General features: G+C 46.0%; 1 protein-coding gene across 1 annotated transcript in view; it reads right to left on the reverse strand.

Annotated features, from left to right (window-relative positions):
• Positions 1–4,324: 4,324 nt before the first annotated feature.
• Positions 4,325–13,225, reverse strand: part of MDH2 (malate dehydrogenase 2) — a 64,815-nt gene continuing 55,914 nt past the window's right edge. Inside the window, exons 8-9 of the mRNA XM_029612691.1 lie at positions 12,747–12,898; positions 4,325–4,613 (exon numbers count right to left, since the gene is read on the reverse strand). Coding sequence (XP_029468551.1) covers positions 4,482–4,613; positions 12,747–12,898 — 284 coding nt within the window. The 3' untranslated portion in view covers positions 4,325–4,481. The remainder of the gene's footprint in view (positions 4,614–12,746; positions 12,899–13,225) is intronic.

Raw genomic sequence — 13,225 nt, forward strand, 5'->3', positions numbered from 1 at the left:
TCTCCTGTATTATCAGCTTTGATTATACCAATACAGTAATAAGGCAGGTAAGCTGATGTCCCAGTTGATTAGATCTTCAAGTGCGCCCCGCTTTATTGTGGGCCTACGGAACTAGTCGGGACAAATTGAGATGCACACCAAATCTATTTTGCGCATTTTCACGGTTATTATAGTAAGCTCTATTAGACTGAGAGCTGCACGGAGGACGCTTGCTCTCCCGCGCACCCGCATTTCTTTCTGTATTGGCCTGTATATAAGCTAAGATTTGGCACTCCCAGACCCCCCGCTCCCCATCTCTCCTGTAACCAAGAGAGAGGAAGTCTAGCCCTCCATCCTTTCCAAAGAAAAAGCCGCAGAGAGCGGTCCAGCACCGCCAAATCCCTGTGCCTTGATCCAGTAAAGAAAAATATTGCTAATTAGGGCCCGCGGTAAAAGGTGGCACTAGGGACACTAGCGCGTCCCTAGGTCCTCCTTTTTGACAGGAGCGGCGGCTGTCAGCGGGTTTGACAGCCGACGCTCAATTTTTCCGGTGTTGGTTCTCGAGCCCGCTGACAGCCACGGGTTTGGAAACCGGATGCCAGCAAAATTGAGCATCCGGTTTTCAACCCGCGAGTTGCGGGTTGATTAAAAAAATTTTTTTTAATTTAAAATTATTTTTTACTTTGGGACCTCTGACTTAATATTGCCATGATATTAAGTCAGAGGGTGTACAGAAAAGCAGTTTTTACTGCTTTTCTGTACACTTTCCCGGTGCTGGCAGAAATTAACGCCTACCATTGGTACCTTAACGCATGCTTTTTGGGCGTGCCTGGCTATTAAGATTTTTTGGACGAAAATTGCAAAATATCTGGCCACTATCTTAATTTCTATTCTAGTAGCACTTCCGTGGATCCTTTTTGGCTGCATTCTACCCCAGAGGATACGAGACCCTGGCACCCATCTCCTGATACAAAAGGCCTGTCTGGTGGGGAAGCAGGTGATCCTAATGGGTTGGCGAGATGTGGAACCCCCTTCATTTTGGACTTGGAGAAATTTCTTCTACTCACTTATGCATATGGAATATCTCTCGTCTCGAAGCTCGCCTCAGAAGTTGTTTTCTGGATCCATGGGAACCTTATATCCAGACTCTTCCACATCATGCCAGGAGTTGACTACTAAATGATTGCATTTAATTATTCCAGGCTTGCGACTCATGGGATGACAACATCTGGCTCTCGCTGTTAACTACTATTGACATTTCTCAAATTACATCAGGACCTCAATCAGGGACTCACGGGATGGGGGGAATAAGTTCTTTGCTGTATTACATGTATCATTAGTTCATCAGAAAATGGGTGGTGTCCCAGTAACCCGCACCTCCTAGTATGTTTGTAATGTTATTGCAAATACCAATAAAACGTTTATACAAAAAAAAGAGACTGGAGCCCCCTGTGGACACAGGGATCATGGCATGCTGTCACCCATATGTGAGGACTACCATCCTGCTTGTCCTGGGAGAAGAAAATTCTCCCTGAGCCTCCAAACAGCACTGGCACGTCAGTGGGCACTCCTGGTTGAGATGCCCAAATATGACAGGCAGCCTACAGAGGCTGCTCAACCCTCCAGGCTGCCCACATCCCTCGACCTCCCACAGAGCAGGACGAACGTCGCTACATAATGCCAAGCACAGAAACCGGGGAAAGGAGGAAGCCCTACAGCAAAATATCCTCCTGTGTCTCTATTTTTTATTTTATTTTTAAACTTACTTGAGCTCAGCCTTACCTGGCTGAGTACAGAACCGGTCTCTGGCTGTGGGGATAGAGGGCATATGCTATCACCGCCACGCTCGGCTTCCTGCATCTGCTGCTTAACAGCTAAGACCATGCCAGCTGAAAAGCCAGCTACCAGACCAAGGTGCTCATGGGATCACAGAAATCACATCAGGAATTCTCAACTGGGAGAGGGACCTTTTGGTATCACCACAGGTGAGCAGGGCAAATTATTTTCCTTATTTCTCCTTTTTCAAATCGAAGCAATCCCCAGTAGGGAGATACGAAGACAGAATACCAGGCAGGCTGACACTGCAGGGGTGTATATATATATAATTGTGACATCAGTTTACTCCGTCTCCATCTGCTGGTAGAGGTGCATAACCTACTTGTTCTGGATTCATCTGACTGGACTCTAAGAAACTGCTATTATTTACTATGTTACAATAATATGGCTTGTGTAGTGCTTCCATAACAGATGAGCAGTGGTCCTCTGTCCTAATAACTGCTGCTTCAGAGTTACATGGATCCAAAGCTATAATTAGGGATGTGCTGTAGTTTGACAAATAGGAAATGACAATTTTCCTGTTTTGTTTTCAAAATTAAATTGTTTTTCCTTTGTTTTGATTATTCACTTCCATAACCAAATAAATAAACCTGTCTCTGGATTCCAGTCCCTCCCCACACCCACCAAAGTTTGTTTAAGCAGACCATCCCTGGCCTCTAGGATCCTTCCTGACCTCCCCTCACCCCAGGTCCATGGGTCTTCCCTGGGGAGGGGAGCAGAAATGGTCACCAGTTGCTCCAGTCCTGTTGCTCTGGCATTTCAAGATGACTGTTGTAAAACAAAATGGCACAAACCTCAAGTTGACTTGTGGTCATTTTGAAATGCAGTAGGCAGGAGTGACTGGGGATGATGTCTCCTGCTCCTGGAAGACTTATGATGGGGGTAAGGGTTGGGGGGAGAGATGTCATGAAAGGTTCTGAGGAGGAGCTTTATTTAAGATTGTTTGGTGGGCAGGGAAGGGGTGCTTGTGTTTCATTTAGCTTTTTTTAGGGTTAAAGTTTTTTTTAAACTTTGTTTTGCTAAATGAAACAAAAAAACAGAAGAAACAAAAAGAAAAACAAAATGAAATTCCAAAATCAATGAAAATGTTTTATTAAGCCCACCACTCCTAGCTGTAATCTCATTGGCTGTTTTCTCTGTTAACCTGCAGTAGATGTACTACTGACAGAAATAATCTTAAAGATTTAAAATGAACCAGCAATAATTCTCCATTTGTAAAAGCCTGGAGTCTGCATCTTATTCCTCACTACTTACTATTCTCTCATTGTATGTATAGGGGAAAAATGTCAGTAAATAGGACCCTTAATTCTTAAATGTCCTAATTATATTGTTTTGTACGTGTGTGAAGTTTCTCCTTTAAAGTCTCATAGTATACAATGGAGCCAGACATTAGAATGATTCTAAAACCATTCAACACTGTGGAAATGACCAAGCCAGGGGAATAGGGGGAGGAAATGTTCCTGTCTGACGTGTAACTGGTTTCCTGCTACCTCCTTTGATCAGTCTGACTGTGAACCATAAAGCTATGTGGGGGTTACCCATGACTGTATTCCAAGCCAGGTTTTCCCAGACTCCAACCACACAGCCTGCTGCGAAGATCTAACACAGCTAAAGCAGTGGATCCCTTCACTGAGCTAATAGGGACAGGGAGTTCCCAAACCTGACCTATTGATCCCATAGCTAGTCAGATTTTCAGGAAATACACAACAAATAGGCATGAGGAATGTGCATATGTTGAGTCACCAATGTAGACACTGAATAGTCAGTGTGAATATCCCAAACATTTAACTGGCTGTGGGGTCACCAGGACAGGTTTGGGAACCCCCGTAGTAAGACAACCTCATCTACATCAGTGTGCTCTCATTTCCCTGTCATTGCTACTTCACCCCTCCAAGCTAATCTCATAGTAGAATGCAGTAAAACAGCCATTTAATTGGCTGTTGTAATTAATAATTTGCATGTTAAGTTTCACTCCAGCCTTTGAAAATAAAGCTATTGAGTCTGGCCATCACTGACCTTTCCTATCCTCACAAACCTCACTCATACCAAAATAACTTCCAAATGATTCTCATCAGGGAGCCATTCCATAGGATCTGTTGACAAGATCATTGCAACCAGCTACTGTGTGCAAGCAGGATGGCATTTTGCTTGTCTTGTTTCTACTCTCCAGCCTGAGTCCGAGCATAGCATGTGACAGACAACCCCAAGTCTCTTGCCCATCTGTGCATACAGCACTGACCACCAAGACCCTGGAAGGGAGTGTGATGTTTTCTGGATGCATCCATGGGTACGTGTTAACTTGAATCGCATTTCTTTCATAAGAACCCAGTCAGGCATGTGGTTTCCTGAAGGGCTCAGTAATGTCAGTGTGAACTGCTCACCGGATACAAGTGCAGCTTTCATGAGAGGCTTAAGGGGGTTAAAAGACTGATGCTCAACCCCATTATCGCACACCTACAGATTACAAAAAAAACAAAACAAAAAAACGGAAAGAAGATTTTACGAGTACTTTGAAATAAAAAATAAACAGCTGTTTTTATTCATGAATCAAATCCCAATTGATGAATGCAAGAGGTGATGACCAGTAATACAGTAGACCGAAGTCCTTAAAGTGACATGATGCCTTAATAAGTTAAGGAGAGCGGTTCTTTCCCTATGCACACCCTTCACTTCTGGCTCTTGACAAAGTCTTCCCCTTTCTTGATGGACGTCTTCAGCTCGGCCATGGCCTCTGACACCAGCTTCTCCTCAAAAGCAGACAGCTTACCCAGACCCAGATTCTTTTCAATGCCATTTTTCTAAGAGATGGGAAACAAAAGTTTAAAATGTTGCAATTAAAGACTTATACCGTAGTGTGTTTTCCATGCTCTAGACCTCTACAGCAATTAGGAACAGTTTCTCATGTGCTGAATTTTTAACCCTGGTATTGCATAGTTAACAGAAGTTCCACATTGGTATTTCAAGTTGTGTGTTTGTTTCAATCTCTTTAGTTCCATTTCTCCCCAGTAATTTAGGGGACCTCCCTCCATCAGCACAATATTAAAATGTCCTTCCTGTGAATTCTCTGCTCTGCCAGACCTTTTCTCGTTATGTTTGATTTTTTTTTTCTATTAAAAAAAAATGGAGGTCACCACTTAGTCAAAAATGAAAAGGAGCAAAGATCCTATTGAATCTTTCAATTTTCATGCTTATAATTGTTGACCAGGTATCTAATACCAGATTCTATGAACTGTGTAACCTATGCCCTTCTCCCCCAGACTAATGACCATACAACCCTCACAATAGTGTTTTGCTGATGGAGCAGGAAGCCTCTTCTATGTCATAGTGATGTTTAAGTTTACATGATCTTCCTGAATGCATGCATTCAGCCCTTGCAGCCTGAGGCCTTTACCCTCATATCTTGCAGAACCTGCAGGGAACCCTGGGGACATACAGCCCATCCATCTAGGCAAACTATTTTGGGATGAAAAAAAAAAATTCATGTGCAGGAATGTGCAAACATGAGGCACAACACTATCAGGATGATATGCTCCCCAACTGTGGACTTACTAAGTGCTAGGAGAACCCTCGTTCCTTCCTGGCAGGGCTCCAGCCCCTACAGAGGTGAGAGGAAACCAGGCATCTTTGTAGCAGATCTCCGACAGATCCCAGAAGGTGTTCACCACAACACCAGAAACCAACTCAAATTAATTAAAAAATATTTGCCCTCAGTGGCCATGACACTAAATCTTTAGGACCATAACCCACCCACCCCCAAAAGGAGACATTTAAATACACCAATATTCTGGAGTGCTAGGGTGTTATACCTGCTCTAACCCAAACATTCACATCCTCAAATTAAAATAAATAAATAAATAAAAAAAAAAAAAAAAAAAAAAAAAGATTGTAAGCATTGCCTGAAAAACTCTCACACATGTGAATTTCCAATGCAATATAGGAAAATTGTTTTTTCCTGCTAATTTTCATTCCTGAAATACCATGGATCAGTCCAAACTCCTGGATTTTGCCTCCCTTCCAGCAGATGGAGACAGAGAAAGTTTTGCTGACACTGCCATATAACCTGGTGTATCACCTGCAGTCCCCTCAGTATTGACCTGTACCCAAGCCAAAATGCTTATCATAAAAACTCTAATGTAATGGAACAAATTCACACAATGAGGAGGAAAGTGGAAACCCGTAATGGAAAAATCCTCTCGGACCATAGAACTGGAGAACAATCCTGAAATCTTGCGCAACTCTGCAGCAGACATACAGAAGTACCTCAACCACCAGGGTGGGACTCTGGATTGACCCTTGGTATTCCAGAAACGAAAATTAGATAAGAACCATTTTTCCTTTCCTATTTATACCTGATCAGTCTAGACTCCTGGGATGTACCCAAGCTTCCCTAACTAGGGTGGGACTGCGAGAGTCCTGTTCAAAGAACACACTCAAAGCACATGGCCTCTGGAGCCTGGACATCCAAACAATGCCTGGCAAAATTGTGTAACGACTTCCAAAGGGACCGCACTACAAATCGCCTGCAGCAACACCTACTGGCACTCAGCCCAAAAAGCTGCCTGTGACTGAGTAAAGTGAGCATTCAACCCCACCATTACAAAACACCGCTGACAGATAAGCCGAGCCTATAGTTTCCTTTAACCACCATGGAATTGTGGATTTTAAGGTTTTCTGCCCCTTCTTAGCCCTACTCTATAACACAAAGAACCCACTTTACATACAAAAACCACAGATCCCTCGCATGCAATGTTGATACGTCCAGATCTGGGAAGCCATGAGCTCCACCGGCTGACTCAAATGGAATGCCAAACCTTTGGGAGAAAAAGAGGGCACCTTAAGCAACAAGATCTCTGAGCCAGAGAGCTTCAAAATGGGATCTCTACACAACAATGCTTGAAGCTCAGAGGATGTGGTTAGTGCAGTTAGTGTAGCTGGGTTCAAAAAAGGTTTGGATAAGTTCTTGGAGAAGAAGTCCATTACCTGCTATTAATCAAGTTTACTTAGCTGCTGCTATTAATTGCATCAGTAGCATGGGATCTTCTTGGTGTTTGGGTAATTGCCAGGTTCTTATGGCCTGGATTGGCCTCTGTTGGAAACAGGATGCTGGGCTTGATAGACCCTTAGTCTGACCCAGCATGGCAATTTTTTATGTTCTTATTTTGGGGTGAACAAATCGCCACTAGAAAAACTACGTTTAGAGTGAGATACTTTATTAGTTGCCCTCCTTAAAGGCTCAAACAGTGCCGCATACATCTCTCTCAGGACCAAGTTAAGATTCCAGGAAGGGCATATTTTCTGCATCGGACAATGCAAATGTTTTGCCTCTGAAGAAACTGCACCACATCCGGACAAGCGGCAAAAGTCACTCCATGTACTTTGCCCCGAAGACAGCCCAAAGCCGCCACCTGTACCTTGAGGGAGTTAAAGGCCAAATCTTTCACCAACCCTATCCGCAAAAAAGGTTAAAATGTGTGCCACAGATACCAGAGTAGGTTTCAATCCTTGATTTGTATACCAGGACTCGAAGACCTTCCAGATCCTAACTTAAGCAAAGGAAATGGATGGCCCTCTAGCTTGCAGCAAGGTGGAAATGACAACATCCAAATATCCTTTCCCCCTCATAACGCTTAACAAAGGCCATGCCATTTACTGCCAGATTGATCAGGATCATAAACTATGGCCACCATGACCACTCCGGCACCACCAGAATCCCCCTCAAGATGATTTTCTATCCACCGTAGCACCTTGCCCACTAGCAGCCATGGGGGAACATGTAAAGAAGAATTCATCGAGGCCAAGGTAGAACCAGAGCATCGACTCCCTCCGCCCTGTGTTCTTGTCTATGACTGTAGAAGTGAGGTGCCTTGGCATTCCGCTGAGACGTCATTAAGTCTAGTCTGGGAATGCCCCACCTGTGACAAGAGAAGACCCACTGCCTCCTGACAACTCTCACTCCCCAGGGTCCAGCTGTTGCAGACAGAAAATCTGGCTGAATGTTGTCTACCCCAGTTATGTAGGAATACCGCCAGCAATGCCAGATGCTGTTCTACCCAGTAAAACAACTCCTGGGCCACCAGACTCTCTTGTTCCCCCCTTGGCGATTGATGTAAGCCATGGTGGTTGCCCTGTCAGACAGGATTCGCACTGGGTGATCGTGTAACAGAGGCAGAAAGGTAAGCAATGCCAAATGCACCACCCTCGTTTCTAACAGATTGAGAGACCTGGATGCCTTGTCCTTTAACCATTGCCCCTGGGCCAAATGACCCTGGCACACTGCACCCCATCCGGAGAGGCTGGCATTGGTGGTAACTACCACCCAGTCTGGTATATCCAAGTCCACCCTGCGACTCAGATGGGCCGACCAAGCCACCCCAAAAGACTGGACCTGGCAGCCCCCACGAGAGGCCACGGAAGATGAAATTGCTCGCACAATGGATCCCACTGGGAAAGAAGAGACTTCTGCAGAGACCGCAATTGTGTAAAGGCTAAGGAACTAGCTGCAAAGTCCATGCCATAGAGTCTAGACCCTGAAGGTAGTCCCAGACCCTGGGCATGGTAGAATTCAACAGTCTACAAATCTGCGTTTGCAGTTTGAGCATGCGACCCCTGGTGAGATAAACCTTCCTTATCCTGGTTTCGAAGCAAGCTCCCAAGAAATCTGAAACTTGAGGAGAAGTGAGATAACTGTCAGATTCACCTCACAGCCTAGAGACTCCAACTGCTGCAGCACTTGAGACACAGCCTGTCTGCAGAGGACCTCAGACTTCACCTGAATGAGCCAGTCATCCAGAAACGGTTGAACCAGTATGGGGTTGTTTTTTTTGGTGGTTTTTGTTTTGTTTTTTTTTTTGAGTACTGCCACCACAACCACCACATCATCTTTGGTAAAGATACGCAGAGCTGCTGCCAATCTGAAAAAAAGGGTACAAAACTGAAAATGCCTCCTGAGGATCATGAGCTATGTGCAGGTATGCCTCAGTCAAATCTAGCAAAGCCAGAGACTCTCGTTTGCGCACTACTGACAACCATGCGCAAAGTCTCCATGCAAAAACAAGGGACCCTGAGAGCCACATTTACCTTTGTTTGTTTTTTCGTTTAAATCCAAAATTAGACGGAAGGGCCCTTCCTTTTTGGGCACCATGAAACATATGGAATAGCTTCCTGTTCTCTGCTCCTTGGTAGGCACGGGAACAATGGCTCCCAGCCTCTTCAAATGATCTATGGTCTCTTGGACCACCTTCCTCTTGGTAAATGGGGCGCAAGGTGCAACCATAAACAAGTCTTTACCAGCTGAGCAAATGCTAATGCACAACAGTCTCCTATCACGCTTAGGACCCACTGGTCCGTCGGGATTTTGGCCTACTCCTCATAAAACATGATCATGTGTCCTCCAATAGGAGGGATAGAGGAGTGGACCAGCTTTGCTTCATTGCAAGGGCTTAGCTCCACCAGAACCTTGGCTGAGGCCATCTCAATTTGGTTTTCTGCCCCCTTGAAAGTACTGGCCCCAGGATTGTCATCTTCGGGCTCCCGCCGGAGGCCTTTTTTGATAAAATCTTCTATTTGACTGGAACCGGGATCGCCCCAAGGAGGAAATCTTGCCTCCTTTCAGTTTATTCTCTGGCAACCTATGCCCCTTGGTCTCAGGAAGATGCTTCACTAGCTCTTCCAAGTCCTCTACAAATAGGAGCACTCTCTTAAAAGGCAATGTCCCCAAAGACTATTTGGACCAGACATCCGCTGACCAGTTCCTTAACCAAAGGAAATGCCTGGCCAAGACCACTGATATAATTCTTGAAGAGATTCTGACGAGTTTATTCAAGGCACCAGCCACATAAGCTACTGCCACCTCCAGATGGTCCGCCTGTTTAGCCTCTGAAGCAGACAGCAGCCTCGCAGCCTGTAATTGCTGAACCCAGTGCAGGCTAGCCCTCTGCATAAAGCTATTGCAAAAGGCAGCCCAGACGCCTAACACAAACACCTCAAAAAATTTTTTGAGATGAATTTCCAATTGTCTGTCCTATATATCCCTTCAAGTGCCGCTGAACCAGCCATTGGAATGGTGACTGCCGCCACTGCCGCATCCACCTTTAGAATCATCAAGAGCTCAAGTGTGTCTTCAGGCAACGGGTACAATTTTGCCATTGCCCCGGCCAACCTTCAAGCCTGCCTCCTGAATGTCCCACTCCCCGACCACTAACTTTTTCACTGATTTGTGAAAGGGAAAGCTTTCACTGGATCCTTCAAGCCATCCATGACTGGGTCCACCTCTTCCCAACTGGATTCCTCTCCGGGAAACCTGATCCCCAATTCCTCCAGAACAATCGGGAATCAGAGGCCAGAGTTCCTCCTTGCAGAAGAGACACCACAGGATCATCCCCTTCCACTACAGGGACCTGGTCCATCCCTTCATCTGGCTCCTCCACGTCCAGGCTGGTATTTGCAGCAGCAGGAGACAGAGGAAGTAGTCCCACCGGTAGCTAAGTCCTCAGAGTCTTCATCCGGACTAACCAGATGCGACCCCCATGCCTAGAACCCTCTGAGCACCTAGGAGCCTTCTCCCATGAAACCCTAGGTCTTTTCCCAGGCCTGCTGCATTCCTGGCCAAATCCGCTTTAAGCATAAGCAGCACACACAAACGAGGAATCCTCAGAATCGTTCCACAGGAGGTCCCCCTCCTCATCAAAATTAGCCTCTTGCCTGCTAACGGGGCTCCATATTGCCGGGGACAAAGATGGGGGGGGGGGGGGGGGGGGAGAATCCTCTGAAACCCTCCCATAGGCTCTGAAGCATCCTCTGCTGAAGCAAAGATGGCTGCAGCTTTCTAAGGCACTCCTGCGCCCGCTTCATGTCTTTTCTCTCTCATATATTGCAGCTGCCTGCCCTGACCCCTCCTCTCCTCCAGAGAGCCATCGGGAACAGAGGCTGGAGCACAAAAATCACATGCGTGCATTGCCACATGAACAGCAAGTGAAAGGACCGAGCCATACCAAGGGTCCCCCAACCTCCTGCTTGTCCATCTCAGTACCAGGGGGATAGCCCCACCAGGGCCTAACAACCTCCTGGGAGGAATCATCCAACCTGTCCCCTGTCCCCCGTCCCCCCCGCAAAGACTGCAGGATTTGCACCTCTACCATCTGCTGGAGACAGAGAAATACTAAGGAACTGCAGGTGGCACCTCGTGTTATGTGGCAGTGTCAGTAAAACTGTCTCCATCTGCTGGAGGGGAGGCAAAATGCAGGAGTCTGGACTGATCTGGCTATGAACAGGAACATTATTTTATGTAGCATGGAGCATGCTCCCTTTCAACCCACCTTATTGCTCACTGACCAACAATGAGATGTTATCAGAAAAGAGTCATTTTCCAAATGAAAAAAATTCATAACACACTCTCGTACACACCAGATACAGTGTATAAAGAAGGAAGTCTTAAAGGAGCCAAGCATGCTCCATCCGCCATCCCAGGGTTCAGAAGTAACCAGCAACCATTGCTTACGTGACTTCTCATTCACTGTGTGCATTTCATATACAAATTACTGATGTGACTACATCTATATCTTTGGGAGGTGCTGCTCAAGGGCACACAGATAAGAATCTTTAAGGAGAGCTCAGAACAATCGACTAAAACATACATGAGCTCTACCTTTATGAGTTCAGACATGCACACAGTTATTATTTTATTTCATGTCTTTTCATTGGTAGCTCAAAGTGAATTACATTCAGGTACTGTAGGTATTTCCCCGTCCCCAGAGGGCTTACAATCTAAAGGGGCCTATTTACTAAAAACAAAAAGCTGAGTACGGTAAATAGGGCCTTAAAGCAATGGAGGGTGACGTGGCTTGCCCAAAGTCACATGGAACAACAGTGGGATTTCTCAGCCTGCTGCTCTAAGCACCAGGAAGAGAGAACTCTCCTGCTCCTCTAGCCTGCCACTAGTTATGCTATTATTTGAGAACCAATAGTAAAATCCCGTCCAAGGATGGGGAAATACTGTGACATGTAGGAAGTGCATAATTGAGATGTGTGGTAGTAGAGTGCAGGCTGAGCTCAGATAGTAGAGGGGGACTGGACGAGAGAGACAGATCTGGAGTGTACAGCCAGAGAGAGGGGTGGGACTCAATTTCCATATGTGGAAGTAGACTATGGACTGGACAATACAGTGAAAGGGGTGATGCTGGAGAGTACAGGGAAAGGGTTCAATTTCCATACAGAGAGGCATGGATCTGAAAAATACAAGCAGGGAGATGTTTGGAACTCAATTTGCATTTTGGCAATGTAGGTGTGGGGGAACTTTCCTTTTTATTATAGCAAGATAGGTGTTAGCTGAACATGCAGCTGAATACACGTCTTTCGCAAATCAAGATCAGAGAAATGGGGGGAGGGGGCAGGGGAGACTAGCCAAAGGTAGATACTAGCACTGAGCTATGTGGGTTCAGTTTAAGATTCTCTCTCAGTGGTGACTGAGCATCACCATAGTGCTCTGTGTGTGTCTGTCTCTGTGTGTGTCTGTCTCTGTGTGTGTCTGTCTGTGTGTCTGTCTCTGTGTGTGTCTGTCTCTGTGTGTGTCTGTCTCTGTGTGTGTCTGTCTGTGTGTCTGTCTGTGTGTCTGTCTGTGTGTCTGTCTGTGTGTCTGTCTGTGTGTCTGTCTGTGTGTCTGTCTGTGTGTCTGTCTGTGTGTCTCTGTGTGTCTCTGTGTGTCTCTGTGTGTCTCTGTGTGTCTCTGTGTGTCTCTGTGTGTGTCTGTGTGTGTCTGAGGAAACTGATCACATACCTAATTACCAGGCATACTGCTGTACTCTTCCCCCTTCCCAACCAACCTGTGCTGTCTTTCTGTAGCTCAGCTGCCAGAGGCTTCTCCTCCCATACTACACAGATGCCCTGACAGAACAAACTCGCAACAGATTCAAGAGGTGACCCGTCGTCATACATACCCCAAGGAGGAGCGGTGTGGAGAAGTAGGGGGACTCTGTCTCCTCTGAGCGGACAAAGGCACACTCTATCACGCCTTCCTTTCCATTCATAGCATCCAAGACAGAGAAGACAAACCTGGCTCCTGCGTATGCCATGGATAAGGTGGCAGATCCTGAAAGATACCAGCCCGCCAGTTATGACACTGACAACATTATAGCAGGAAAGACCAAGGCTTCGACCCATCCAGCATGAGAAATGCTGAACCTCAATACAATGCTGCAAAGGTTCCCTTCCCACAGAGAGTGTGGAAAACATGGAGGCGGCTCCCTGTTCTGCTCACTCATGGAGGACCAACAATAGTAAGGAATAAGCCTGCAAAATTTCCCTCTACAAGTAGGAAAGCTGCCATTCTGGGAGCACAGTTTGGCAAATTTCTTACTGATGGATCATGTGATTCTATGATGGCTTCTGAACGCGTTTGGTAACCTCAAACAGTATC

Source organism: Rhinatrema bivittatum, chromosome 8 (assembly GCF_901001135.1).
Source record: "Rhinatrema bivittatum chromosome 8, aRhiBiv1.1, whole genome shotgun sequence".
NCBI classification, from domain to species: domain Eukaryota; kingdom Metazoa; phylum Chordata; class Amphibia; order Gymnophiona; family Rhinatrematidae; genus Rhinatrema; species Rhinatrema bivittatum.